General features: G+C 46.0%; 1 protein-coding gene across 1 annotated transcript in view; it reads left to right on the top strand.

The window, feature by feature from the left end:
* The window catches only part of LOC147668213 (adiponectin receptor protein 2-like), a 245,207-nt gene that overhangs the window by 88,576 nt on the left and 133,791 nt on the right, over positions 1-22,840 (top strand). Inside the window, exon 2 of the mRNA XM_086948695.1 lies at positions 14,151-14,270. Coding sequence (XP_086804821.1) covers positions 14,151-14,270 — 120 coding nt within the window. The remainder of the gene's footprint in view (positions 1-14,150; positions 14,271-22,840) is intronic.

A 22,840-nucleotide genomic window follows, 5' to 3' on the forward strand; every position in this document is an offset into this window, starting at 1 on the left:
CCCAGCTATTCAACAGGGATACATTTATCAGAATGGCAAACACACTTCCCATGACCACGCCACAGCAACAGGTTGGCTTTCTGGAAATTCAAAGGATTCAACCTGCAGAGCAGTGAGATCGAGGCTGGCAGAGTGGAGATGGTGAAAGTGTGAGGGAGAGGCTGAAAGGAGACAGAATATACCAATGGTGGCATTGTGAGACTGAGATACTGGGAGAGATATGAAGAGCTCGGACAGAGAGTGGGTAAGCAGGGGAACAGGAAAGGCTGGTGAGGAAGTGGAGAGAGACATAAGAGGTAGGTGTGAAAGCACACAACTGGTATGTCAGGTGTGCAAGTGGACAAGGTACTTGAGGAAGTGGAGAGGCATGAGAGTGGGGAAATAGTAGAGAGATTGGGGAGAGGCCGGATAGACAGTGGGAGCGAGGAAATTACCTTTTCCCTGTGTCCCTCCTCGGTCGTTTCTGTGTGTCTTCTGGCTGGAACCAAGCAGGAAGCACCAAGGCTCCTTTGAGCCAGTCCCAGCCCTGCAATGGAGCGTTGTGATTGGTCTGAGTGCCATAGTTTGGCACTCAGACGAGGCTAGGGAGCCTGGGCATGTTCTCCACCAGAGCTGTAATCCAGCCTATGTGTAGAATATGCAAAGTATGCTTGATTGTTTGACCAGTCGAAGACGGCCAGCCAAAAAGTCATGTGCACTTACAAAGTGCTCACCACTCCTCCCCCTGCTCTGTGAGCTGATTAGGCCCAACCCTCAAAACTGCTTTAGCAGGAAAAAATAAAGTAAAAACTTTGTGTTATTTTATTTTCTCTTTTTTACACTGCTGGAAAGCAGTGTGGTGACGCTGCTCCACATTTTCGGGCAGTTTGATAGGCAGTCCTGCGTAACCTGTTTCAGTAAAAGTGAGCATGCTTCCTGCTTTTTAGGTCGAGCTGGTGTTAGCGCGAAGCGCTGCCTCCAGCGAAAGACCGTATGTTATCCACTTGCTGGGAATGTTGAACAGGGGATGGGCACGCGCAGCGATTTAATCGGGTGTGCGTGCACGTTCACTCACGCGTCGTGCACATCTCCTGTCCCAGATTCCCAGCAAAAAAAAAAAAACCCACACACACCCCTCCGCCCCCCCCCCTTCCCTCGCTGGGGGGGGCAGGCACCGGCAATACGCCCCGCCCCCCCCCCCACCGGGTCTGTCGGACTCCTCTCATCCCGCGGTAGTGGCGGCTGCACGGGAATCGTAGGTGGCTTGCTCCCTTCTCTTCACAGGAGCGCGGGGTAGGCTCCCGTCCGCTTCCTGTCTGTGCTGGTGGCCCCGCCCTCTGTGTCTCGCCTGTGCAGAGAAGACCCCCCCTTCCACAGCCCTTCCAGCTTCTAAAAGTGCAGCTTGGGGGCGTGATTAGCTCATAGTCCAGGTCCAGGTGCACCATCATTACGGTTCAGGTAAGACTCGTTGATTGAGGCAGTAGATATGACACAGCACACAGTGTAAGCAGTTGGTTTCGGTTTAAGAATCGAGAGAATAGAAACCTAGAATTTCGTGGTAGAAACTAGGTACTTCCCAGCTCTGCCGCTTGTTGCATTTGCTAACGAAAAAGTCGCATTAGGTAAATTGCTTTTAATGAAATATTGGCATGCAGCAGTGACTGCTTCAGAAGAGGGGAAGCCTGTCCTTGGACGCAGACAGAGTCCCTCGTCCTCTGAGCAGTCAGCGCCCACTCAAACCAGAATGTTGACTTGTTGGAAGGCAACAGACAGCAGTAAAGTAGGTGGTTTAAGAGAGACGGGTGCTCAAATATGTCAGGATTTTCAATATGAGTTTCTGTTACGTTGGGGGCTCGGCTGACTTTTTTCAACAAACCATGGGTTTATCTCCATGAAAGCTCATATGCTTCCAGATGTATATCAGAGAAGAACTGAGAGAACCAGGGACATGGAAATAACCGTTTTTTCGTCACCACAGTGACTTCGCTTCACTGTCTTCTGAGGCCTCTCACGATAATGGGGCTCAGCTGCATCAAACCGTGGACCGGAAGCACTCAATCCAAGAAAGGTAAGTTGCTTGCTGTGGTGTACAGTAACCTTAAACGCGGGCTTTACTCAAGAATATGTGAAGAACAAACACCTGGTTCCATGGTGGGAAGAGGTTGTGGGCTACATTAAGTAAGAATTCATGTGCACGCAGTGCATTGTGGGGCCTAGTTGTTGAATGGTTTTGCTTTCCCTGGTGGCCGTGGTGATGTCGGGCTTTGCTAGTCTGCCCTAGATGTTATAATTTATTTGTGTATCAACAGCATCTCTTTCCACCCTACCCAGTGCTACAGCGATTTACTGTGGAAAGTGAACAAATAACCTACATTTGAAGGAGGCCTCATTTTAAATACGTTGATATGAATAAGCATTTATCGCGGACTGCGCTGCCCTGCCAGCCTCGACTGACCTGACCCATGTTATCCATGCAAGGTGCCCTCCATTCCATTGTAGAGCGATTAACGTCACGCGCATTAGCTGATTGACTGTAAAATGACGAACGCATTTTCAAGTTGGAAATTATTTTACTAGGAACGCATAATTGCTTCACTATTAAAAGGTGGAGCAGCCTGATACACTGAGGTATACGTGCTTGCAGCTAACAGTGCCGACACGCACCATTTTTTTCCAATCAGATTTTATTGGGGTTTTTGCATATATGACGCAACACAGTGGTCTATTCAGTCAAGATATTGTTCACCATTTCTTTCATCATTGCAAACATAGTGTCGGCATGCACCTTTGCTCATTTGTAGGCTGTAGGACTTTTTCTCATCTGGACCTTGATAAATGTGCAAAGCACAAAATATTAGTATACGTAGTTTTACAGCTGAGGAAATTCAGAGGTGTACTAAAAGCACGTTTAAGAATACACACGGTTGAACATGTTAGAAACTGCTCAAACCTGGAAAAGAGGCTACATTTGTGCAAATGCAAGTTAGGTAATTTCGAACATCTGCAAAAGACCTTTAAAAGCCTCCATTCCTGGTCAATACCTCAGCGTGACGTCTGAAAAATATGTTGAGAGGCCTTGTAGGTAAAGTTCTGTGTAACCTGGATAAGCCATCCTTTAGTATTGTAATAGTGGGTAACATTCACCAGGCACCAGCTATTCACTGCGCCGTACGTGGAATACTAATGATGTGTTGTGGGTCAACAAATCGGTATTTTAGGAATCAAAAATTGTAGTCGACATTAAAACTTAGTGACACGTTCTTTCCATCACACTATGTTCCCGGAAAATATTTTTTCATTCATATTAAGATCGTGTGCAGTAGCAAGGAGGAGACAAGGTCAGGAGTGTTGAAGGTGGCAGGGAATAGACTTTATATAACCAGTAATGCTGCCATTCTTACCCAGTCTTGGTTCAGCACATTCACTGCCAGGGATCTTTTGATTGAGGTAATGTTATGTACACTGCTCAGTGGCAATAGACCCTGCATCATCAGCAGTGCAGGGGTGCCCATAGTTCCAGGGGTCCTCTCCAACACTGTGAACAGGTGAGCCGGAGAGCTTCTGAATGGGTACGCAGCGTAGGGGACCCCTCCATGTACTTTGCAGGGGGCCCCCTTAAGTTTTGTTACACCACTGACACCACTTTGAAAAGGCTGAAGTTAAAAGTGAGGGGAGGGAGCAATATATTGGGTGCCATATTTGATTTTGCCCAGGACTCTTTGAGCAAAGGACAACCCTGCATCTATATATGGAGCACAACAACTGACGTGCACCTGAAACCAGCCAGGACTATTGGCTTTGTGAATGACTTTGTTGTACATAATTAATATTAAAAAGTTTTAATTACGAGACTGTGAATAAAAACATTACTGAGGCCTGTGGAAGGTTTCTTCAGGGTGTCTCAATCACACCCATTATGTTCACTCAATGTTAGATCTATACGCCCTTTTTTCCTTAACATTTCCTCCATCCATAAGTTACACCTCATGTCTTTCTTCTTCAGCATCCTTTTTTCTCTCTTTCCTTAATCTACTTCCACAGATCTCCTAATTCACCACCCCAAACACACAACACACCCGCTCACCTGTAAGCACTGCATTTTCTTTTACTTGTCAATATTTCGACAGCTGTGTTCCTCCTTGGCACACATTTGCACGGAATCAAAATTGCAACTAGACTACGTGATCATTGAGCGGTGCGCTCTGCAGCGAGACGTTGGATTGGAAGACCATCTATTCTGAACACCTTTTCAGGTCTCGACTATTCTATCCCGTTAGGGATTGAATAGGCGAGATTATAGTAAGCAGTCCGAAAAGTCTACCTAGCCAGCGGATCACGTACAGTTCATGTGAGGCAGGCGTCTGAGGCAGGCCTGTGCACATCAAACACCATCGGCCTCGGCATCAGACTTCAAAGGAAGCCGCTCGCACACCACCATTTGTCTGAGCCTCAGCATCAGACTTCAAAGGAATCTGCTCCCAAGCCGCTCCCCTGCCCCCCCACCCCCATCAGACTTCAAAGAAATGTGCTCCCGGCCCCCGCCACAGCAATGCAGAGAGCTTTGGTTTTTTTTGCATCCATTTCGTGGGGAAGCCGTGTTTTGTTCGGCGTTCTCTGCACCTTTCTCGTTTTTTTCTGGACGAAAGTGAAAGCCTACCGTGCTTGTTTACAGTAGCCTTTGTCCTCAAATGCTGTTGCTATGTTGCCATCTCTCTAGGGACACTCAGCTTGAAAACACACGACTTGCTAGCTGCAATTTTACATCCGCTATGCTTTGCCTCTAGACACGTTGATCCCTCGCAGACTGTACTGACTCTGCCCCTTTTGATTCTGAAACTGACCAACGCAGTCACCACGCAGTCTCTTCTCTCTGTCTTATGATGTCTGCCCTGCCACCATTTACTTCGGACCCTCACCCTCACACCTCCTCACACTCACTCACCCTCACACCCCCTCACTCACACACCCTCACTCACCCTCACACCCACCCTCATCCACCCTCACACACCCTCACACCCTCACCCTCACAACCCTCTCACCCACCCTTACCCCCTCACACCCCCACACACTCACACCCCCTCACCCTCCCCTCACACACCTCACCCTCACCCCCTCTCTCACCCCCTCACTCTCACCCCCCCTCATCCTCACCTCACACCCCCTCATCCTCACCCTCACCCACCCTCATCCTCACCCTCACCCACCCTCTCACCCTCACACACCCTCTCACCCTCACACCCCCTCACACCCCTCACCCTCTCATCCCCTCACCCCCTCACCCTCACCCCCCCTCACCCCCCTCACCCCCCCTCACCCTCACACCCCCTCACCCTCACATCCCCTCACCCTCCATCGCACCCTCACACCCCTCACCCTCACACCCCTCACCCTCACACACCTCACCATCACACCCCTCACCCTCACACCCCTCACCCTCACACACCCTCACCCACCTCTACCCTCACCCACCCCCACCTTCACACACCCCCTCACTCACCCCCTCACTCACCCTCACACAACCTTTCCCCCTCACACACCCTCTCACCCTCACACACCCTCTTACCCATCCCCTCACTCTCACACACCCTCATGCCTCCCCTCCCCCTGATGCACCCCCTCACACTCCCTCCCCATCACACCCCCTCCTCCTTACACCCCCTCCTCCTCACACCCCCACACACCCCCTCACTCTCTCACACCCTCACACTCCCTCACCCTCACACTCCCTCACCCTCACACTCCCTCCCCCTCACACTCCCTCACCCTCACACTCCCTCACCCTCACACCCCCTCACCCTCACCCCTCACCCTCACATCCCTTCACCCCCTCACCCTCACACTCCCTCACCCTCACACTCCCTCACCCTCACACTCCCTCACCCTCACACTCCCTCACCCTCACACTCCCTCACACCCCTCACCCTCTCACCCTCACTCACCCTCTCACCCTCACTCACCCTCTCACCCTCACTCATCCTCACTCACCCTCTCACCCTCACTCACCCTCTCACCCTCACTCACCCTCTCATATTCACTCACCCTCTCACCCCCTCTCACCCTCACACACCCTCTCACCTTCATACACCCTCACCCTCATACCCCCTTACCCACACCCACCCTCCCCCTCCCTCACCCTCCCTCACCCTCACCCTCCCTCACCCTCACACACCCTCACCCTCACACACCCTCACCCTCACACACCCTCACACCCCCTCACACCCCTCACCCCCCCTCACCCCCTCACCCCCTCACCCCCCTCACCCCCTCACCCTCACACCCTCTCACCCTCACACCCCCTCACCATCACAATCTCACCCTCACAACCCCACACCCTCCCCCTCACAACCCCACACCCTCCCCCTCACACCCCCTACCCCTACCCCTCCCCCTCACACCCCCTCACCTCACACCCCCTCACCTCACACCCCCTCACCCTCACACCCCCTCACCCTCACACCCCCTCACCCTCACACCCCCTCACCCTCACACCCCCTCACCCTCACACCCCCTCACCCTCACACACCTTCGCCCTCACACACCCTCACCCCCCTCACCCGCCCTCACCCCCCCCTCACTCACCCACCCTCACCCCCCCTCACTCACCCACCCTCACCCCCTCACTCACTCACCCTCACACACCCTCACACACCCTCACCCTCACACACCCTCACCCACCCTCACCCTCACACACCCTCACCCTCACACACCCTCACCCTCACACACCCCTCACCCACCCCTCACCCTCACAGCCCCACACACCCTCACTCACACGCCCCCACTCACACAGTCTCAGTCAGTCTCACACCCACTCACCCTCACCCACCATCACCCTCACACACACCATCACACACCATCACCCTCACACACCATCACACACCATCACCCTCACACACCATCACACACCATCACCCTCACACACCATCACACACACACACACACACACACATAACAAAACATAGCATAGCATAACAAAACACAGCATAGCATAACAATAAAAGCATAGCATAACAAAACATAGCATAGCAAAACACAACAAAGCATAGCATACAATAACAAAACACAACAAAGCATAGCATAACAAAACATAGCAATACAAAACAAAGCATAGCATAGCATAACAAAACACAACATAACATAAAAAAGCATAGCATAACAAAACATAGCAAAACACAACATAACATAAAACAAAGCATAGCATAATAAAACATAGCAAAACACAACATAGCATAGCATAACAAAACAAAACACAACAAAACATAGCATACATTACAAAACATAGCATTGCAAAGCATAGCAAAACATAGCATACATTACAAAACATAGCATTGCAAAGCATAGCAAAACATAGCCTAGCATAACAAAACACAACATAGCATAGCATACATAACAAAGCATAGCATAATATAACATAGCATAACAAAACATAGCATAACAAAACATAGCATAGCATAACAAAACAAAGCATAGGATAGCAAAACTAAACATAGCATAGCATAACAAAACAAAGCATAGAATAGCCAAACAAAACATAGCATAACAAAACATAGCATAACGTAACAAAACATAGCATAACAAAACACAACAACACATAGCATAACAAAACAAAGCAAAACACAACAAAGCATAGCATAGCTTAACAAAACACAACAAAACATTGCATTGCAAAAGAAAACATATAAAAGCATAGCAAAACATAGCATACCAAACACAACAAAACGTAGCATAAAGCATAGCAAAACAAAGCATAGTATAATAAAATAGAGGAAAGCATAGCATAACAAAATCTAGCATAGCATAGCAAATCGTAGCATAGCATAACAAAACATAGCATAGCATACCAAAACACAGCATCGGATAACAATTCAAAGCATAGGATAGCAAAACATAGCATAACATAACAAAACAAAACATAGGATAGCAAAACAAAACCTAGCATAGCATACAGCATCACTCTGCACCACCACAGCATCACTCAGGGGTACCACAGCATCACTCGTTTGCAATCACAACGTCACTCAGCGCCACCACAGCATCAATCTGTGCAACTATTCAACAACACCTGGATCAAATATGTTCGCTCAATGTTTCAAGCTTTATTACAAATGTAACAAAAAGATGGTAATATTTCACTTCTGGTCTTGGATTTTCGTCACAATAAAATATACTGAACATAATCTTCACAAAAGTTGTTTACAAAAGTTTAAGCTATTGCCATTATAAATTACAATAACTTTTATTTAAGTATTATTGAAAAAAAATTAAAAGCCATTGTTATTTGTAATATCAATACATGTAAGTCACGTAAATACAACACATATTGCATTACAAATGCTACCCGTGTCACATTTGCGAAAGTTATAACTATTGGCATTGTAAATGACAAAGCTATTAATTTCGCTATTTTCAAAAACAAAACATAAATAAAAAATGTCATTTACAATACCAATAGCTCAAACTTTCCTAATGCGAGACCTATTGCATTGCAAATGCTTGTTATAATTGATATGTACTGCTTAACTTTGATTCATGCGTGTGAAAATATGAAAGATCCAGTGCTGTCGAAGAAATAAGTAGCTTACTTGTCGTTCATATATTCAGAAGCGGCCCTCCCTGCTCCGCGCTCATTTATTATGTACACAACAATCTGTGCAATGATTTATTGGTTATGGTGGCCTTCAGGGGGAGGATGAGAGTTTAGCATTTCAATCTCATTGGCCAAAGTTTGGATGGTTTGAACGAGGTGCATGTGCTACCAAAACAAACACTGGTGAAGCCTATGGCCATTTTAGCGCTCTTTAAAGTTACCAGGGATTCGCAGCAATGCAATGAGGATTGATTTAAGCTTGTGCACATATAAAGACACAAACGCTGGTGGCCAGGAGTTACAGGTATGGAATCTATTTCTTCTTATGTTAGAAGTAGGACCTGTCACATGAGTTTCCTGTAGTTCGCGATGGTATTGTCTTTTGCTATTCCTTTGCAGCCAGGTAAAATTCGGCAGTTGTCTGATGGGAACTCGCACATTTTCTTAAAGCGGTGTGACATGTACTTGGATTTTTTTTCAGTTTACTAAATTTTGCATTTCACTGGATATTTGTTTCCTTGTTCTAAGTCACATACAAACATTTTCAGCGATAGTGAATGTTATGCAAGTTTTATCTCAACGGAAATGGTATTATACAAGAATATGTCTAATGTACATACATCTTGTACGTTTTCCAAGTGACAGATAGCACAATTGACAGGAGCTCATGTAACGTGTGTGGGGCTAAATGTGTATGGAAAATAATGGTCAAAATCCGAATATCGCAATAAAATCTTTCAAAATCTTAATTTTCATGCAAAAACATATGTTTTGTGCACTAAGCAGAATACTTCTAGTTCTCACGTGAACTATGGGTGTATTGCTTAGGTGAAACGATGCGACTTCGCACAGCTTAGTTTGCCATTCAAAATGCAATACACTTCCGCTGTATTGCATTTTGCATTGAATGAGCTTTTGAGGTAGTCCATTCTTTTCACGAGGCTCTCCCGTCTTTCCTCGGATCCCCAGCCCTCCCCTCGGATCCCCAGCCCTCCCCTCGCATCTCCAGCCCTTTGCGGTGGCGTCAGGCTGCAGAAAAAGCTCTTCAAACTACCAATACAAATAAGACTTTTTCTTGCATGTAATGTCCTTGCCTTTCTCAATTAGAGCCCGATCTGAAGACACCCTGCTTATGCTCCTGTCCAACCGCGGAGTTTATCCTGGAGTAATTATTTTAAATCCAGCAGATTATGCAAGTCACCTGACGAGCCTTGGCCACCCTGGGCTCGCAGGAAGCGCAAGCCAGCTTTTTATTATTAAACGGTTTAAAGGTTTCTTGAGACGATGAAGACATGCCCAAAATACATTTGCGTGAGTGTGTTTCCTGCACTGTCAGTGCTGTGCCCGTCTCCTAAGGATGATAGTTCTACATTATGAACGCTTCAATTTGTCGTCGTTTAACTTTCCTGGGCTGGTCAGTGCAGTACTGCTCTTCAATGCTTTGGCACAGTTTATTATTTGGGAGAGGCTCGCACCCTCCCCCTCCTACCTCGGATTACATTCTAGAACCAGGGCTGGCGAAAGAAAGTGCTCAAAAGTGTAAGCGAACTTCGCCAGAGCCGCTGGCCCAAGGTTGGTTCTCTTTCATGCTAAGGTCTAGAATTCGCTGGCTATGCTTGTAAGATGGGGTGAAAAGAGCTTTGAGAAGCCACTTGTTAGTGCTGCCTCCACCCGAGAGTTGTATTAGCTGTCTTTCTCTGGATAGCAAAATAGCTTCGACATAGTCTTGCATTCTAATTACTCATCCTAGAGATTTACTGACTGGAGGCTTGATGCACCCATCGGCAGAGCTGATCCTCCTCTTCAAAATGCTGTCTAGAGAATCCTCTCTTTGTCCTTCGAGTCCGCACTCCCACTGCAGGGGTTGAACCAGGGTACTGGCATTGCTTAGGCCTAGCATACGTTGATCACTTTTCACTAAAGAAAGTGATACATAAATGAGTACACCAGGGGAATCGAATGAAGACATTTTTATTACGTTGAGCCAAAATCCTCTCATGGGCCAGGCAATAGATGTGAGAAATAAAAAACTAGCTGGAGCAGGTAGCTTAGATGGAAAAATCTGAAGTGTAATCTTTGAGTTGTTCCGTCATTCACTTTTCTAATGAATGCAGTGGTCAGGGGGAACAAACTCCATATGTACTTGTACCACTGCCCCAAAATATCCACAGAGTGAAGCACAGAAGATATCTAGTCATGTATGTAGTAATAGACCAGTCTTTACGTCACCCAGAAAGAGGCTCATTGACAAAAGAAGCATGTGAAAAACTAGCCAGCAAAACCGCCCCTGAAATTAAGAAATGTAGCCACACTAGCCCATGCTTAAAATAACGAGCTCCCAATGAAGGCCAAGATCAAATGAGCCAGGCTGCATGCCAAGGGCGCCAACACTAGCGCACAATCATAATGTGGTGGGGTGCATGGAGGTGCGGCCCGTGCAAATAAGGGAGGACTAAGCTTTTGCATCCGTATCCTATTGCAGAGAAGGGAGTTGAGGCATAGGAGCTTCTGAGGCGTACTGACTATGCACCACATGGAGGAGGCATATAGTCAGTGTGCACCCCCTAGAGCACCCTTGTTTAAGGTGATATATGGGTGCCAAAGGCATCCCCCTGCAGGTGAGTGCAGTAGCACATCATCTGCCACTGGGAGGGTCCCTGCTTCTTCCCTCCAGCCCCCCTTTAAACTGTGGCAGTATCTCTGGCTGTAAGTGAAATGCAGACTGCCAGTCCGGCCTTTCACTAATGGGCTATACTGAGTGCAGGCGTAAGTTGCCACCAGCATTTTGAACAGGCATTCACCGTAATAGAGTGCACTTTCCCTATATGTGCCGGTAAAATGGTGTGCCACAACAGAGTGAGGCGATGCTTCCTATACCTAATGTCCTCTAGGCAGGGATTCAGATGACCGTTCCACAACAGCAGGTCATTTGGAGCACTGTGCTCAAGCCTTGGAATGCCATCCACTCAATACTCTTAAGTGCAGCCTAGCATATGTCCCTACAAACAAACCTCTGCTTGAGCAGTGAATTTGAAACGAAGTGAATAAGTTACTCCAGAACAGTGCTTAATTTGAGCCGGTCGTTTCTGGTGCTCAGCACTCGAACTTAATTGTTAACACCTGCTCTTATGACAGACTGCCACATGGTGGCGCTGTTTGCCTAATTTACAGATCGGCACAATAACAGTTGTTTATTAATTCAATATACATTAAAAATTACTAATATCAGCGGCCCAAGCCATTCTAATAGTTTTGGGGGCCTAGAATAGTCTCAGATGTCGCACTTGTAGATGTGTGATGGCTAGTGATTGTGTTGGTACTGTCACTGGCAGCATGGTAAGGGCAATGGGTGGTACAAGCGGGAGTATCCTCCTGATAAGGGCCCTTGCACTTATTTATTTACAAATTAAGCACTGCTCCAGAACAACAATCTTAAGTATGAAGCCTATGAAATGGTATCCAAACCTTTTTAATCTAAGCACATCTCTTTCATCACTACTAAAAAAGATCCCCTAAGCATCAGACCCTCACATCGACAACAGAATATTCAGTTTGCATTTATGTCAGAGGAAATGGCCCCAGGGTGATGTAGCTAGCGCTTTATAATACACTGCACATAAATAATTATGGTAGCTCTGTTGACTAATATCATGGTGTTTCTAATGCCTAGTACTGTACACCTGGAACACTTGGTTGGTTAAACTTGGAGAATGTGTAACTTGGAAACTGAGAAAACTTTGTCATCCAGTCACTTATGGAACATAAAACCGGCATTCCCTCCCTGGAAGCTAGAATCCGAATGGTGTTTAACTGTTCCCGTTTCCCAGCATCCCAGGCTTTCTGAAGGTATTTGTAGAGCTCTGTCTATGTTGGCAATGCATTAGTCACCCGTTCCCAGTGGAATTGATGACAAAATAATTTTAAAAGACCATGTTAAGTTGATTTGATATTGCAGGCTTGTGACCCTTTTCTGGATTGAGCCACTAAAAGTGGGTAGAATTTGCAGAGATGAGTTGTCCCAACAGTTGAGATTCTGGCAGCTCAGTGGCATCCAAGGTTCAGTGTAGGCTAGGCTAGATCAACTTTTGTTGCCTTATCAAGTAGAAAACCTTTTTAAGTGACAGATAAGTGGCTGAAAACGCCTTGTCTCAGAATGATCATCTTGATAGAGATATGGTCACGGTAACATCATAGCTTGGGCTGAGGTTCACTCTACGTTTCAACCAGATAAATATGCTTGGTAGAGTGTTCTAACCTAATATCGATTGATTGATTGATTGACATATTTAGAGGTCATTGAACAGTAAAGAGGATAAGAATGCTGTAGCAATTCTTAGAAAAGGAGAGGACTTGCATATCAATAGTATTCAACAGTTTAAATTCCCCAAGTTGATGATTTGCTGGATCAAAAAAACACAGTCCGTATTTAAGGTAATTTGTGACAGGAGGAAGCCTTTATTTGCGAATACAAATCATGCCACTCATCTGACTTTGAATACCTTCTTGTGCGCACTGATGAAACGTATGCAGCAGTAGTGACAGAGACACTGTTAGATCGAACTTGTAGCATGACGCTGTAGTTTTAACCTGCCCCCACCCCGCATACCCCACCCAGAATACATTCCTGTATTTTAGCACCTAGCGGAACGACAGGGAACATTAATTAGAGCAATGAGTTATGCTGCTATATCATGTGTGCATTAAAGAGAATTGAATCTGTGGAAGAGCATGGAACAGCAGAATTGTTATGTTAAATCTGATTAGCCATGGTGCCCCCGTTTGGAAGGCTGGTGAAACCTGTAGTATGCTAAAACAGAAAGTATTTAAGTGTGTCTACTGTAGTGATGACAAAAGTGGTATTCTGTAGCCTAATTAGGTATTCGAAATCCTATATCTTCCTACTTTCGCCTGCCTTATTGGGGACTAGATTATAGGGTAACCATTATCCTTGTAAGAGGCAATAAACCTGCCGAACGGCCACCCTACAGCCGAGCTTGCTGTGCCAGAAGCGCGCCTCCCTCCCTCCCTGCCTGCTAGTTGTCAGCTAGTATAGCCCCCAGGTAGCATTACAGGTATATTGGCCGGGGAAGAGCACTCTTATTCTCCTGTACCGGTCTTATCATGCACCAGTGTCAACAAGGACATATACTGGCCAACTAGGCATTGTGCAGACTAGCAGAGGTTCTTCTCGCGCTGCTTTCTATTCCACCCCCCACCTAGGGTCTTTAAAGCTCTTTTTCTCCTTCCTAAAGGACCTTGAGCATTGTATTAACAGCTCCAGTCGAAATCCCATGAGCGAAGGGGCAAGGCTCAACATTGTCTAGTGTGTTGTCTGCCAAGCTGTTCTTTCTGCATTACTAGTGAAATAAATGGTGTTCAGAGACGCATGTTTGCATTTCTGTATATTTCCTTTTATCACTATCTTTTAATGTGGTTCATTTGTCTGAGTCTCAACAGAGAAATTGGCAGATGGTCTCGCACTACTTTTATGCTTTCTGTTTTTTCAGTGTTTTTGTAATTACCCACATTTGCTAATTTGGTAGCTTTAACATTTCTGATTACTCATTGTACGTTAATCTACTTACAGAGTCAAGAGGAAAGTGAATGTCCCAATGAACCTGTTCAAGAAGATGAAGGGTTTATGGGCATGGCCCCTCTGTTGCAGGCCCACCATGCCATGGAACGAGTAGAAGAGTTTATGTGTAAGGTAAGAATGTGCCGCTTTTCTCCCTCTGTAATTAGTTTAATTTCTTTTTTGCTTAATTATGTTTCTTAATCCATACGGATCCCTTAGTTCATGATCTTCTCCTTAATTAGTCCGAAAACCGTGTAGAGTCACAACTCAACCCTTTTTTTGTTTTCAGCATACATTTAAAGTAAAACCTTAGCATGGGTTTCTTAGGGAGGTTATTCTACAATTTAAATTAAGGTTTGCAGAGAATGTTGGCCCGTGAACACATTTGACAAATGGCCTCCTTTTAAGGTATACATATAAGCATGCATGTTGTTACTTTGAATCCAACAACATTAATATATCAAAGGACCCTTGACCAGTCATCCCAAGCATACCGTGTGTCACTTTCACCAGCACATCCCTCAGTACAGCATCTGGACCGAAAACCTAACTGCAGATTATCTAGAAATGCCCTGTTCTATAAAAGTCTATAATTGTCTTGTCATAGTGTTTTACGTGATTTTGGCTGTCCAGTTGGCCTGTTATTGATCTAAAATGTCTTGGTACCATAGTGTCCTGAGTGGACTTCTTCAATGGATATTTATTTAGCTTGCGAGGCATTGGAAATAATTCTTCTTATTTACCTGTGGGAAAATCAAAACAATAGAAACTCAGTTCTGCAGTATTCTTCGAGAATAAAGTGTTTTGAGAACCCACTGTTCGATTCATTGTTGGATAACTTCGATTTTCATTTTAAAAGAAAGGTTGCGTATGTTTCTCTTACAGTCCATCATCTTCAGCAAAGAGAACATTACACGCCTTCTGTGGAAAGTCATAAAGCCACCTTTTGATGTTATCCCAATAATCCAATGAGATTAAGAAATCCAGCAATAGCCTCATCACTATGGTGCGGTCTGTAGAGGTTAGCTTTATGTAACCAAAGCAACTCTTCGTTAATTATGGTTCCACACACAGAGCAATGTGTACATCTTCATAATCTATTAACAGCGGGCCAGTGTCCTGCATCATCACACGTTCTCAGTAGTCATTTCCCTTTGGGTGGACCGAGAACCGGTATAGGCGAAGCAGCTTCTCCATCATAGGATCTTTGATAGTCATAAACACTAGAATAATTACCCGCTGCCCAAATGGCCTCAGAACACTTCTTGTGTTCATGTACACAAGTTATTCATGTCCATCTGATTTTATGATGAAATAAACCCTATGATAGCATATCGAAGGCTCAGTTTTTTTTCTGGGAAAATACAATGATTCTGAATACCAATTTAAAACCTGCTTTGCAGCATTTTTTTAAAGAAAGGTGAAAATGTACGAAGACAGAAAATAGCCTTATAGGCTTTCATTTTAACCCCTTCGCTGCGGCGGCTATTCCGCCGCAGCGCTAAGGGGGTAGGGCGGCCGCGCGGCGGTCACATGCTTGTGACGGAACCGCTCCGTCACGGCTCGCAGGTGAGCTGTGCTTGTGACGGAACGGTTCAGTCACGAACGCGCCCGCTCAAATCAGCGCCGCGCAGGCGCGCCGAACGGGCCATGACGGAACGGTTCCGTCACAAGCACAGCTCACCCACGGCTTGTGACGGAACGGTTCCATCACAAGCATGCAAGGGGTTAAAGAGAGAAAAAAGGGTGCTGTCCCTTTAATAATCCACAAGTCTTCTCTACCCAGAGTGCACCCTATTGGCGTTAAACCTTCATGAGCCAGTTCCTTCCTCCTGCTCATGTGAGCACATGAGAATTAGAACTTCAGTTTTACAAATATCGCAATTTATCATAGCTTTTTAAGCTTCAATCAATGTTTTGAGACCTTACACATCGAGTAATGCCATAAGATCAGGATTCATGAGAAGAATTTTCCTCAAAAATGCTTTCTCTTTTTCTGAAGTGCTCTTCATGAGGCAGAAAAGGAAGTGTCAGACCCCCACACGGCATTACCATTAACCTTGGAAAAACGAAGACCATGACCTATAACAACAAAAAACGAGCTTCAAAATGGTTCCAGGGAGATACCTTGATTGAGAATACAGAAGAGTATAAGTATTTAGGGGTCAATATTGATAAAAACAGAAGTGATCAAAAGGAAAGGCGTGGCTCATGCGGTAAAAACCTTAAAAGGAAATTGGCAGGGCCTTCACTGGCACCCCTTCTTCGAGCAGTATAAGCCAAACTTCTACTGATCATTTCATACAGGGAGAACCACTAAGAAACTGTGACGTGAGAGTTTTGGATAACATAATGGCGTGCTCCTGTAGAATCATCTTTTCACTTTCGTGCTTTACATCCCCGGCACAGATTCTGCTGGAGTTTGAACTGTTAAAACAGATGCTGTCTATCGGGGTTCCTACCTATAATGCTGTAACAGAATAAGAAAAGCAGAGACCAACATGCTGAATTACCTTCTATGGAAGGAGCTAGAAGATAGCAACTTTTGACCGGCAAGGACCTACCTTCAAGAATACCTAACTACTACTTGGCTTACGCAGCTTTTGGACACGCCTACTAGCCATCAGTTATTCAAGGAGCTAATTTGGAAATCACTAAAAATCAGCTCACTTACTCAAGATAAAGCTTCACTGACTCTCAGAGCCCACGGATGGATGACACTAAATAACTACAAGGCTCACTGTCCACAGAAGGTAATAAAACAAGAATTTACAATGCAATAGGTCTCTCAGCATTAAAGTTTGAGTTACTGGCATTGTAAATGACAATGCTTTGCATTATTTTATTTTTTTATTTGCAATTGGTATATAAACATTGTTTGTGAATGGTTAGCTGTTGCTTATGCTAAGCAAATTTGGCAGTAATATAGAGTGCTAGTCTTGCTTGTTATAAGCATGCTGATTTAAAGCGCTCTGATTCCTGCGGGTAAAGTTTGCGCTATATAAAAGTGAAAACTAATAAATACATTTAAAAAAAGCCTCCTGTACCACGTCCGTTCTTATTCTGCAATGCCACATATCTTTGGGTCCCTGTACTTATTAACTGCACCCCGCTGTGGGAAACCTCCATGGCAGGAACAATGTGTTGCGGGTCAGACACGGGCAATGTAGCCACTGTCCTGTGGCTGCACCGCGGGGTAACAGTGTAGGGGCAGGAAGGCAGGCAGTTGGTAGTGCTGTGCCATAGCAGTGTAGTTCTCTGTGTATGCTGGGCATGGGGGTTGCTATTGGCTGACAAGAAGTGGTGAGGAGGTGTCGGTTCGGTGTGCCTGCTTCCTGATCTTGGGCAGGCGACAGGTAAAACAAGAAGGCTTAGTGCTTTCCGTGGAGCCAACAATAGATATAGCCATCTGTTTCATATCTTAACTTAAATGTAAGGTATTTTGTTTTGTGATTTTCACAAAAGACCAGAACTGGGCATGAAGTTAGTGTTCCTGTTGGTGTATTGTAGAGTTCAGAGCTCTTGCCCCCCACACTACCTCTCTGAGAAGCCTTGGACTGCTCACCCTCACTATCCTGAGAAACACACGCAAAAAAGGTTGGCCAAGATTTCAGAGCCATAGTGGGCCAGACACCAGTGACAAAATATCGAAATTGCCCGGTGACCCAGAAGAGAGTCTGACACCACTTGTCTATGTTCTCTCATCTTCCAGGATACCAAGTATCAGGCATGCCTCCTCGATTGATTTGGTTGTATTCCAAAAGGTGTTCCATCAAACTTCATATGGTCCAGCCTTCAATTCCACCCTCGGGTGTGAGATTAACTCCCTTGCCACTGCCAGAATTCTGATCTTCTGTTTCCTGCTGTTAGAGCTTCCTGGGCTTGCATTTTTGGAGCATTACTTTATTTGCTCTTTTCTGAGCTTGGCGGTTTCAATGTTGGGAGGCTGATTCACAATAATACAGTGAAATAGCTCCGCTTCTTCAACACTGCTCCTTCAAAATGCAACGAGGCACTCAATTCAGAACTGTTTCAGAGTTTCTTATTGTACATCGGGTGGGGTCTGCTGCCCCAATCAGATGTCAGTGGAACGTCTTCTTTATTCAAGAAAGTGATTTCTGGTTCACTTCTCTTTCATAAAACTTTTCATGTCCGGCTACGCAGTATCACCAAAAATCTCCACCTTCTTTTTTTCAAGAGAATGTATTGAAATGTAGAGTCCAAATCATTCCCCTCCTTGGTTTGTAGTGCCAAGAAATTACAGGTGCTTTCCTTGTGCTGTGTGACTTAGGGAGCAATTTACTGTATGCAGTGAACCCTAGCATTCGTTTAACGCTTGTGACTCAATCTGGGCCTCAGCAATGTCCCAGTGTGGCGTTCAGCAGAATCCCAATGTGGACCACTGCTTTCCCATTTTTTGCAGAAAAGTCTACACTACGTCTAATACTAATGAAAGGTACAAATGCAAGCAGTATTTCATAAAACCTCTGCAAGACAATCCGTACTGTTTTTTCCACTACAGTGTTTTGTTGTCCCCCCTACCCTCCCAAACAAGCGCGCGCCGGTCCCGCCTCTGGGCAGTACACGGAGTCCGGCTGCAAGAGACACCCTCACCCTGCCTGGCACGCGCTTCAGTGCGTCTCGCACGCGCCTTCCCCTACGGTATTGCTTCTCTCGCGCGGCCTTGACGCTCATGGTGCCCGTATCGCCCCTGTGATGCCCTTTCCCTGGGTAGGAAATGCCAGTGTGACCAGCAGTCTCCACGGAAGAAGCCGGATTAATGCTGGTGGGCCGCCGGGACCTAGGCGATGTGGCTGGTGAGTCGGAATCCGATGCGCCACCTGGGCCGGGAGGAGTGGCGCCGATGCGGTGAGGGGGGCGGCAAGGGGGTGTCTCTGTGCGCTCGTGTGTGTGTGTGTGCGGCGGCGGGGGGCGAGTGGGGGTGGGTGGTGTGTGTGTTTCTGTATGTGTGCGTGCGTGAATGTGCGCTCGTGTGTGTGTCTCTGTGTGTGCGCATGCATGTGCGAAAACAGGGGGAGGTGTGACTGTGTGTATTGGAGCTTCCCAAGAGACAGGAGATGTGCACACGCGCGTGCGGCCCGCTCCGATCCCATTCTTGAGGATGCGTGTGTCCATCTCTTGTCTCCTGGGAAGCTGAGCCGGTAACTATAGGTCTCTGGCGAGACCACTGTTTGGCGAGGTAATCGCCACGAGACCTAAAAACTACACAATAACAGTGAGACTCCTGAATAACCAAAAATCGATATCCACGCCAGTCGAAAGGCTGGCTTATGTAGGGGTGGCTTTGGAAACCATAAAGGCAAGTGTGTTTCCTTCGGAGGAGAAACTTTCTTCTATCCAGGAAACGTTATATTCTCAGTTCAACTCCTCATCCAACTGCAAAAAAGATAACCTCACTTCTGGGATTGATGACCTTTTATGTAAACATTGATCCCACTGCGAGGTTGCTCCTGGGATCTTTCTGGCAATGCATAGAGGACCAGTGGTCCGAAACAGAAAACAATTGAGAAGACAGACTAACTCTGACCTTAACAGCAAGGGAATCCCCCGCATGGTGGTGCAAGAGGCAGAAACAATTTCCCGCGCAAACAGTAATAACAGATGCTTCACATGCAGGTTGGGGAGCTCAAAACTTAACAATTCATGGACGATGGTCAAAATTAGAAAAATCATACCGCATAAATTACCTAGAGTTCAGAGCTGTTCAACAGCTCTCAAAACCTTCTTCCCATATCTATAGATCTCATCGACCATTCAGACCTTGACAGAAAAACACCACCACCATGCATTAGATAAACGGGAAAGGATGCACCAGGTCAAGACCTCTGTCAATGCAAGCTCAGTGGATCGGGAATTGAGCTCTGTCCAAAAATGGCAACCATTCGCAATTCAGGGAAAATTTATGTTAAGGCAAACTTTCTCATCTGACGCTATGAAGAGTCTCACAAATGGATATTGGAGGACGACGTTCTAAAAGATATTTTCCAAGAATGGGAAAGCCTTCACTAGATCTATTTGCAGCAAAAGAAAGCAAAACATTCTTAGACTTCGTATCCAGATTTCCAGAACAGGGATCCCTAAGGAATGCCATTTTGATTGAGTGGTTGAGGCCATTACTCCACACTATTCCATCAATCTCATTTATACCAATAGTTATTCTGATAATATGGATAGCTCCAGATTGCCCAAGACATTAGTGATACCCCGACTTCTTGCAAAACCACAGAAGAGGCTTTCTAAATAGGCCCCATGGTCAAATTCCCCACCCGACCCTTCCATCATTAAATTTGGCTGCAATAATCCTAAAGCCAGACAATATGGTCATCTTAATATGCCACCAATCAGTATGGAAATCCTGAAGGAGACAAAATCTCCTTCAGAAAGTACTTAAGGATATTGTCTGGCCTTCGGATTATTTCAGCCATATTAAGTGGAAAACATTCCGTTTCTGGTGTCAGCAGGAAAGACAACATCCAATCCCACATTAAGAAGACGTGATTCTCCCTTATTTTTTTCACTTGGTGTGAGAAAGTGAGTTTCTGTTGCAACAATGCACATCCTGGGACGAGGTGCCAAGCCTCCTCCCTCAGGATGGGCAGGGAAAGATTCAAAGGCATTCCACCTTTGTGAGCTTCTCCAGACCACTTGCTGTACTCCGCAACTTGCCCCCACCTCAGAAAGGGGGGTGTGCCAGCCTGTGCCAACTCCACCCCTCAGGTGGGAGAGGCTAGGTGATGCAGGACCCCGGGCTCCTGCCATCTTGAAGATGGGGAGCCCTGCCCAATCACAGCTAGGCTCCTGCCCCCTCCCACAGGAGAGGAGCAGGCTAGGGGATGTACCCACCCCAGGACAGGGACCCATTGGTCCCTGCCCTTGCCCTAACTGTAACGCCCCTAAATTTAGTATTTAGGGGCACCCTGAACCTTCTTGCTTCGATCCAGATTACGAAACAAGAAAGATGATCAAGGAACACGAAGACCTGAAGTGCAGCTGCTAAAAAGAGGAAGACACCAACTGATTTGGCCCCAGCCCTACCGGGCTGTCGACCCTCGAACCTGCTCCTGATAAACCCCAGCATCTCCAGTGGTCAGCAACCTCAAAAAACGCGGAGGACAATGATGAATTGTAACGAGTAATGTCAAAGGTACCCAACCCCTTACTTCTGCTTGATTTCCTAGGGTACAATTGTATGTCTTGCACTGTATGATTATGATGTACACCACTGTTTCTTGAAAAGTTAATAAAAAACATTTAAAAATATTTTAACTGTTTCTTTTAATTATATGTATTATTTTTTTAAAAATTTCAAACATTAAAAAAACGACATATATAAAAAAAAAAAAAACCCAGACGACCTGACTGCCTTGTGACTCTGAATACCTGGGTCTCCCACGAGCAGTGGTACTGCTCAAAGCAAGTAACAAGCCCTGGCATCAGTCCGTAACCGCGAACCCTGCACATTCTGCACCTGCCAAGCCTGGCCTGTGCTGGAGTGAATCAAGACCCTGAGGACGTCCCCCCGGCGATTCTGACCTGGAATCCAGTGCCCTGGGACCCTCCTCGGCGGCCCCGACTACGCCTGCAGCCTCAGGACAAGAGACCCCTCCAACCGTGACCAGCAGGTGGTAAGATTTCCAGACCATTAAAAGACGCCCCACAGCCCCCTGTGCCCAACTCCTGGGAGCCTACCTATCCTCCAAGATCCCAACTTACCCCTCGAAGTGTTGGTCGCGCCAGAAGATCCTCCGTCCCCGAGCCTGCAGCCTTTGTTCCCTTTTCAAGATCTCCATTGAATAACATTGAGCGTCCAACGGCTCAAAAGCACCCTGCACCCACCCGCCTGAGTGCCCCTGGCCGTGCAACCTGTACCCTATCCTACTTCCCCATTTGCCCTGAGCAAGTGACCAGCTGCCCAACTCCCACAGCCGCGCATGGCCTGCTATACAGCAGCCACCAACCAAAGGCCCCCTGCCTCGCATTGGATAACATTGGGCCTAACTACCTCTGCACCCGGCTGCCCCTGTTCCGCTGAGAGTGTACCAACTGTACCTACCTGACCCTGGGGGACCCCTGAGTCTATGCCTAGAACCTTAACTTCACCAGTTGAATACTCACCTGAAAACCAATAACTCACTTTCCTGCCATATGATAAAATTGACAGGTTTGACTCGAAAAATCTTTGAAGTGTGAAGTTTTGAAACTCTAAAATATTCCTATAAAATCTGCCGAATACCGAATTCCGAAGTACTCACCTGGGATCAGGAGAGAAGCCAGTACTGTACCTTGTAGCCCAGTACTGAACCGCAAAAGTAATCCTAACCGGGTTTACTAGATAGCTAGCTGAATTTTCTCCATAGGAATCCATTGTCTGCTTTTCTATGAAATTTCTTCTAAGTGTCTACTTTTGAAAACTTGAAATATTCCTTAAAAATCGTACCTACTACTGAAACGTAATTACTTACCTGTCTTAAGTAGGGATCCCAGTGATGGACCTAGGAGCCCAGTACTGGTACAAAAGTAACAAGAACGTGCTTTACCTGTAACCTAAATTTTCTCCTATTGGATAACATTGCTAGATTTTCACTGAAAAGTTTCTAAGTGTGAACTTTTGAAATACCTTTATATTCTTTAAAAATCATTGAAATAACGAAAACGTTTTTACTAAACTGTTTTCAGCTTAG

This window comes from Lissotriton vulgaris, unplaced genomic scaffold (genome assembly GCF_964263255.1).
Source record: "Lissotriton vulgaris unplaced genomic scaffold, aLisVul1.2 SCAFFOLD_214, whole genome shotgun sequence".
In the NCBI taxonomy this organism is placed as follows: Eukaryota; Metazoa; Chordata; class Amphibia; order Caudata; family Salamandridae; genus Lissotriton; species Lissotriton vulgaris.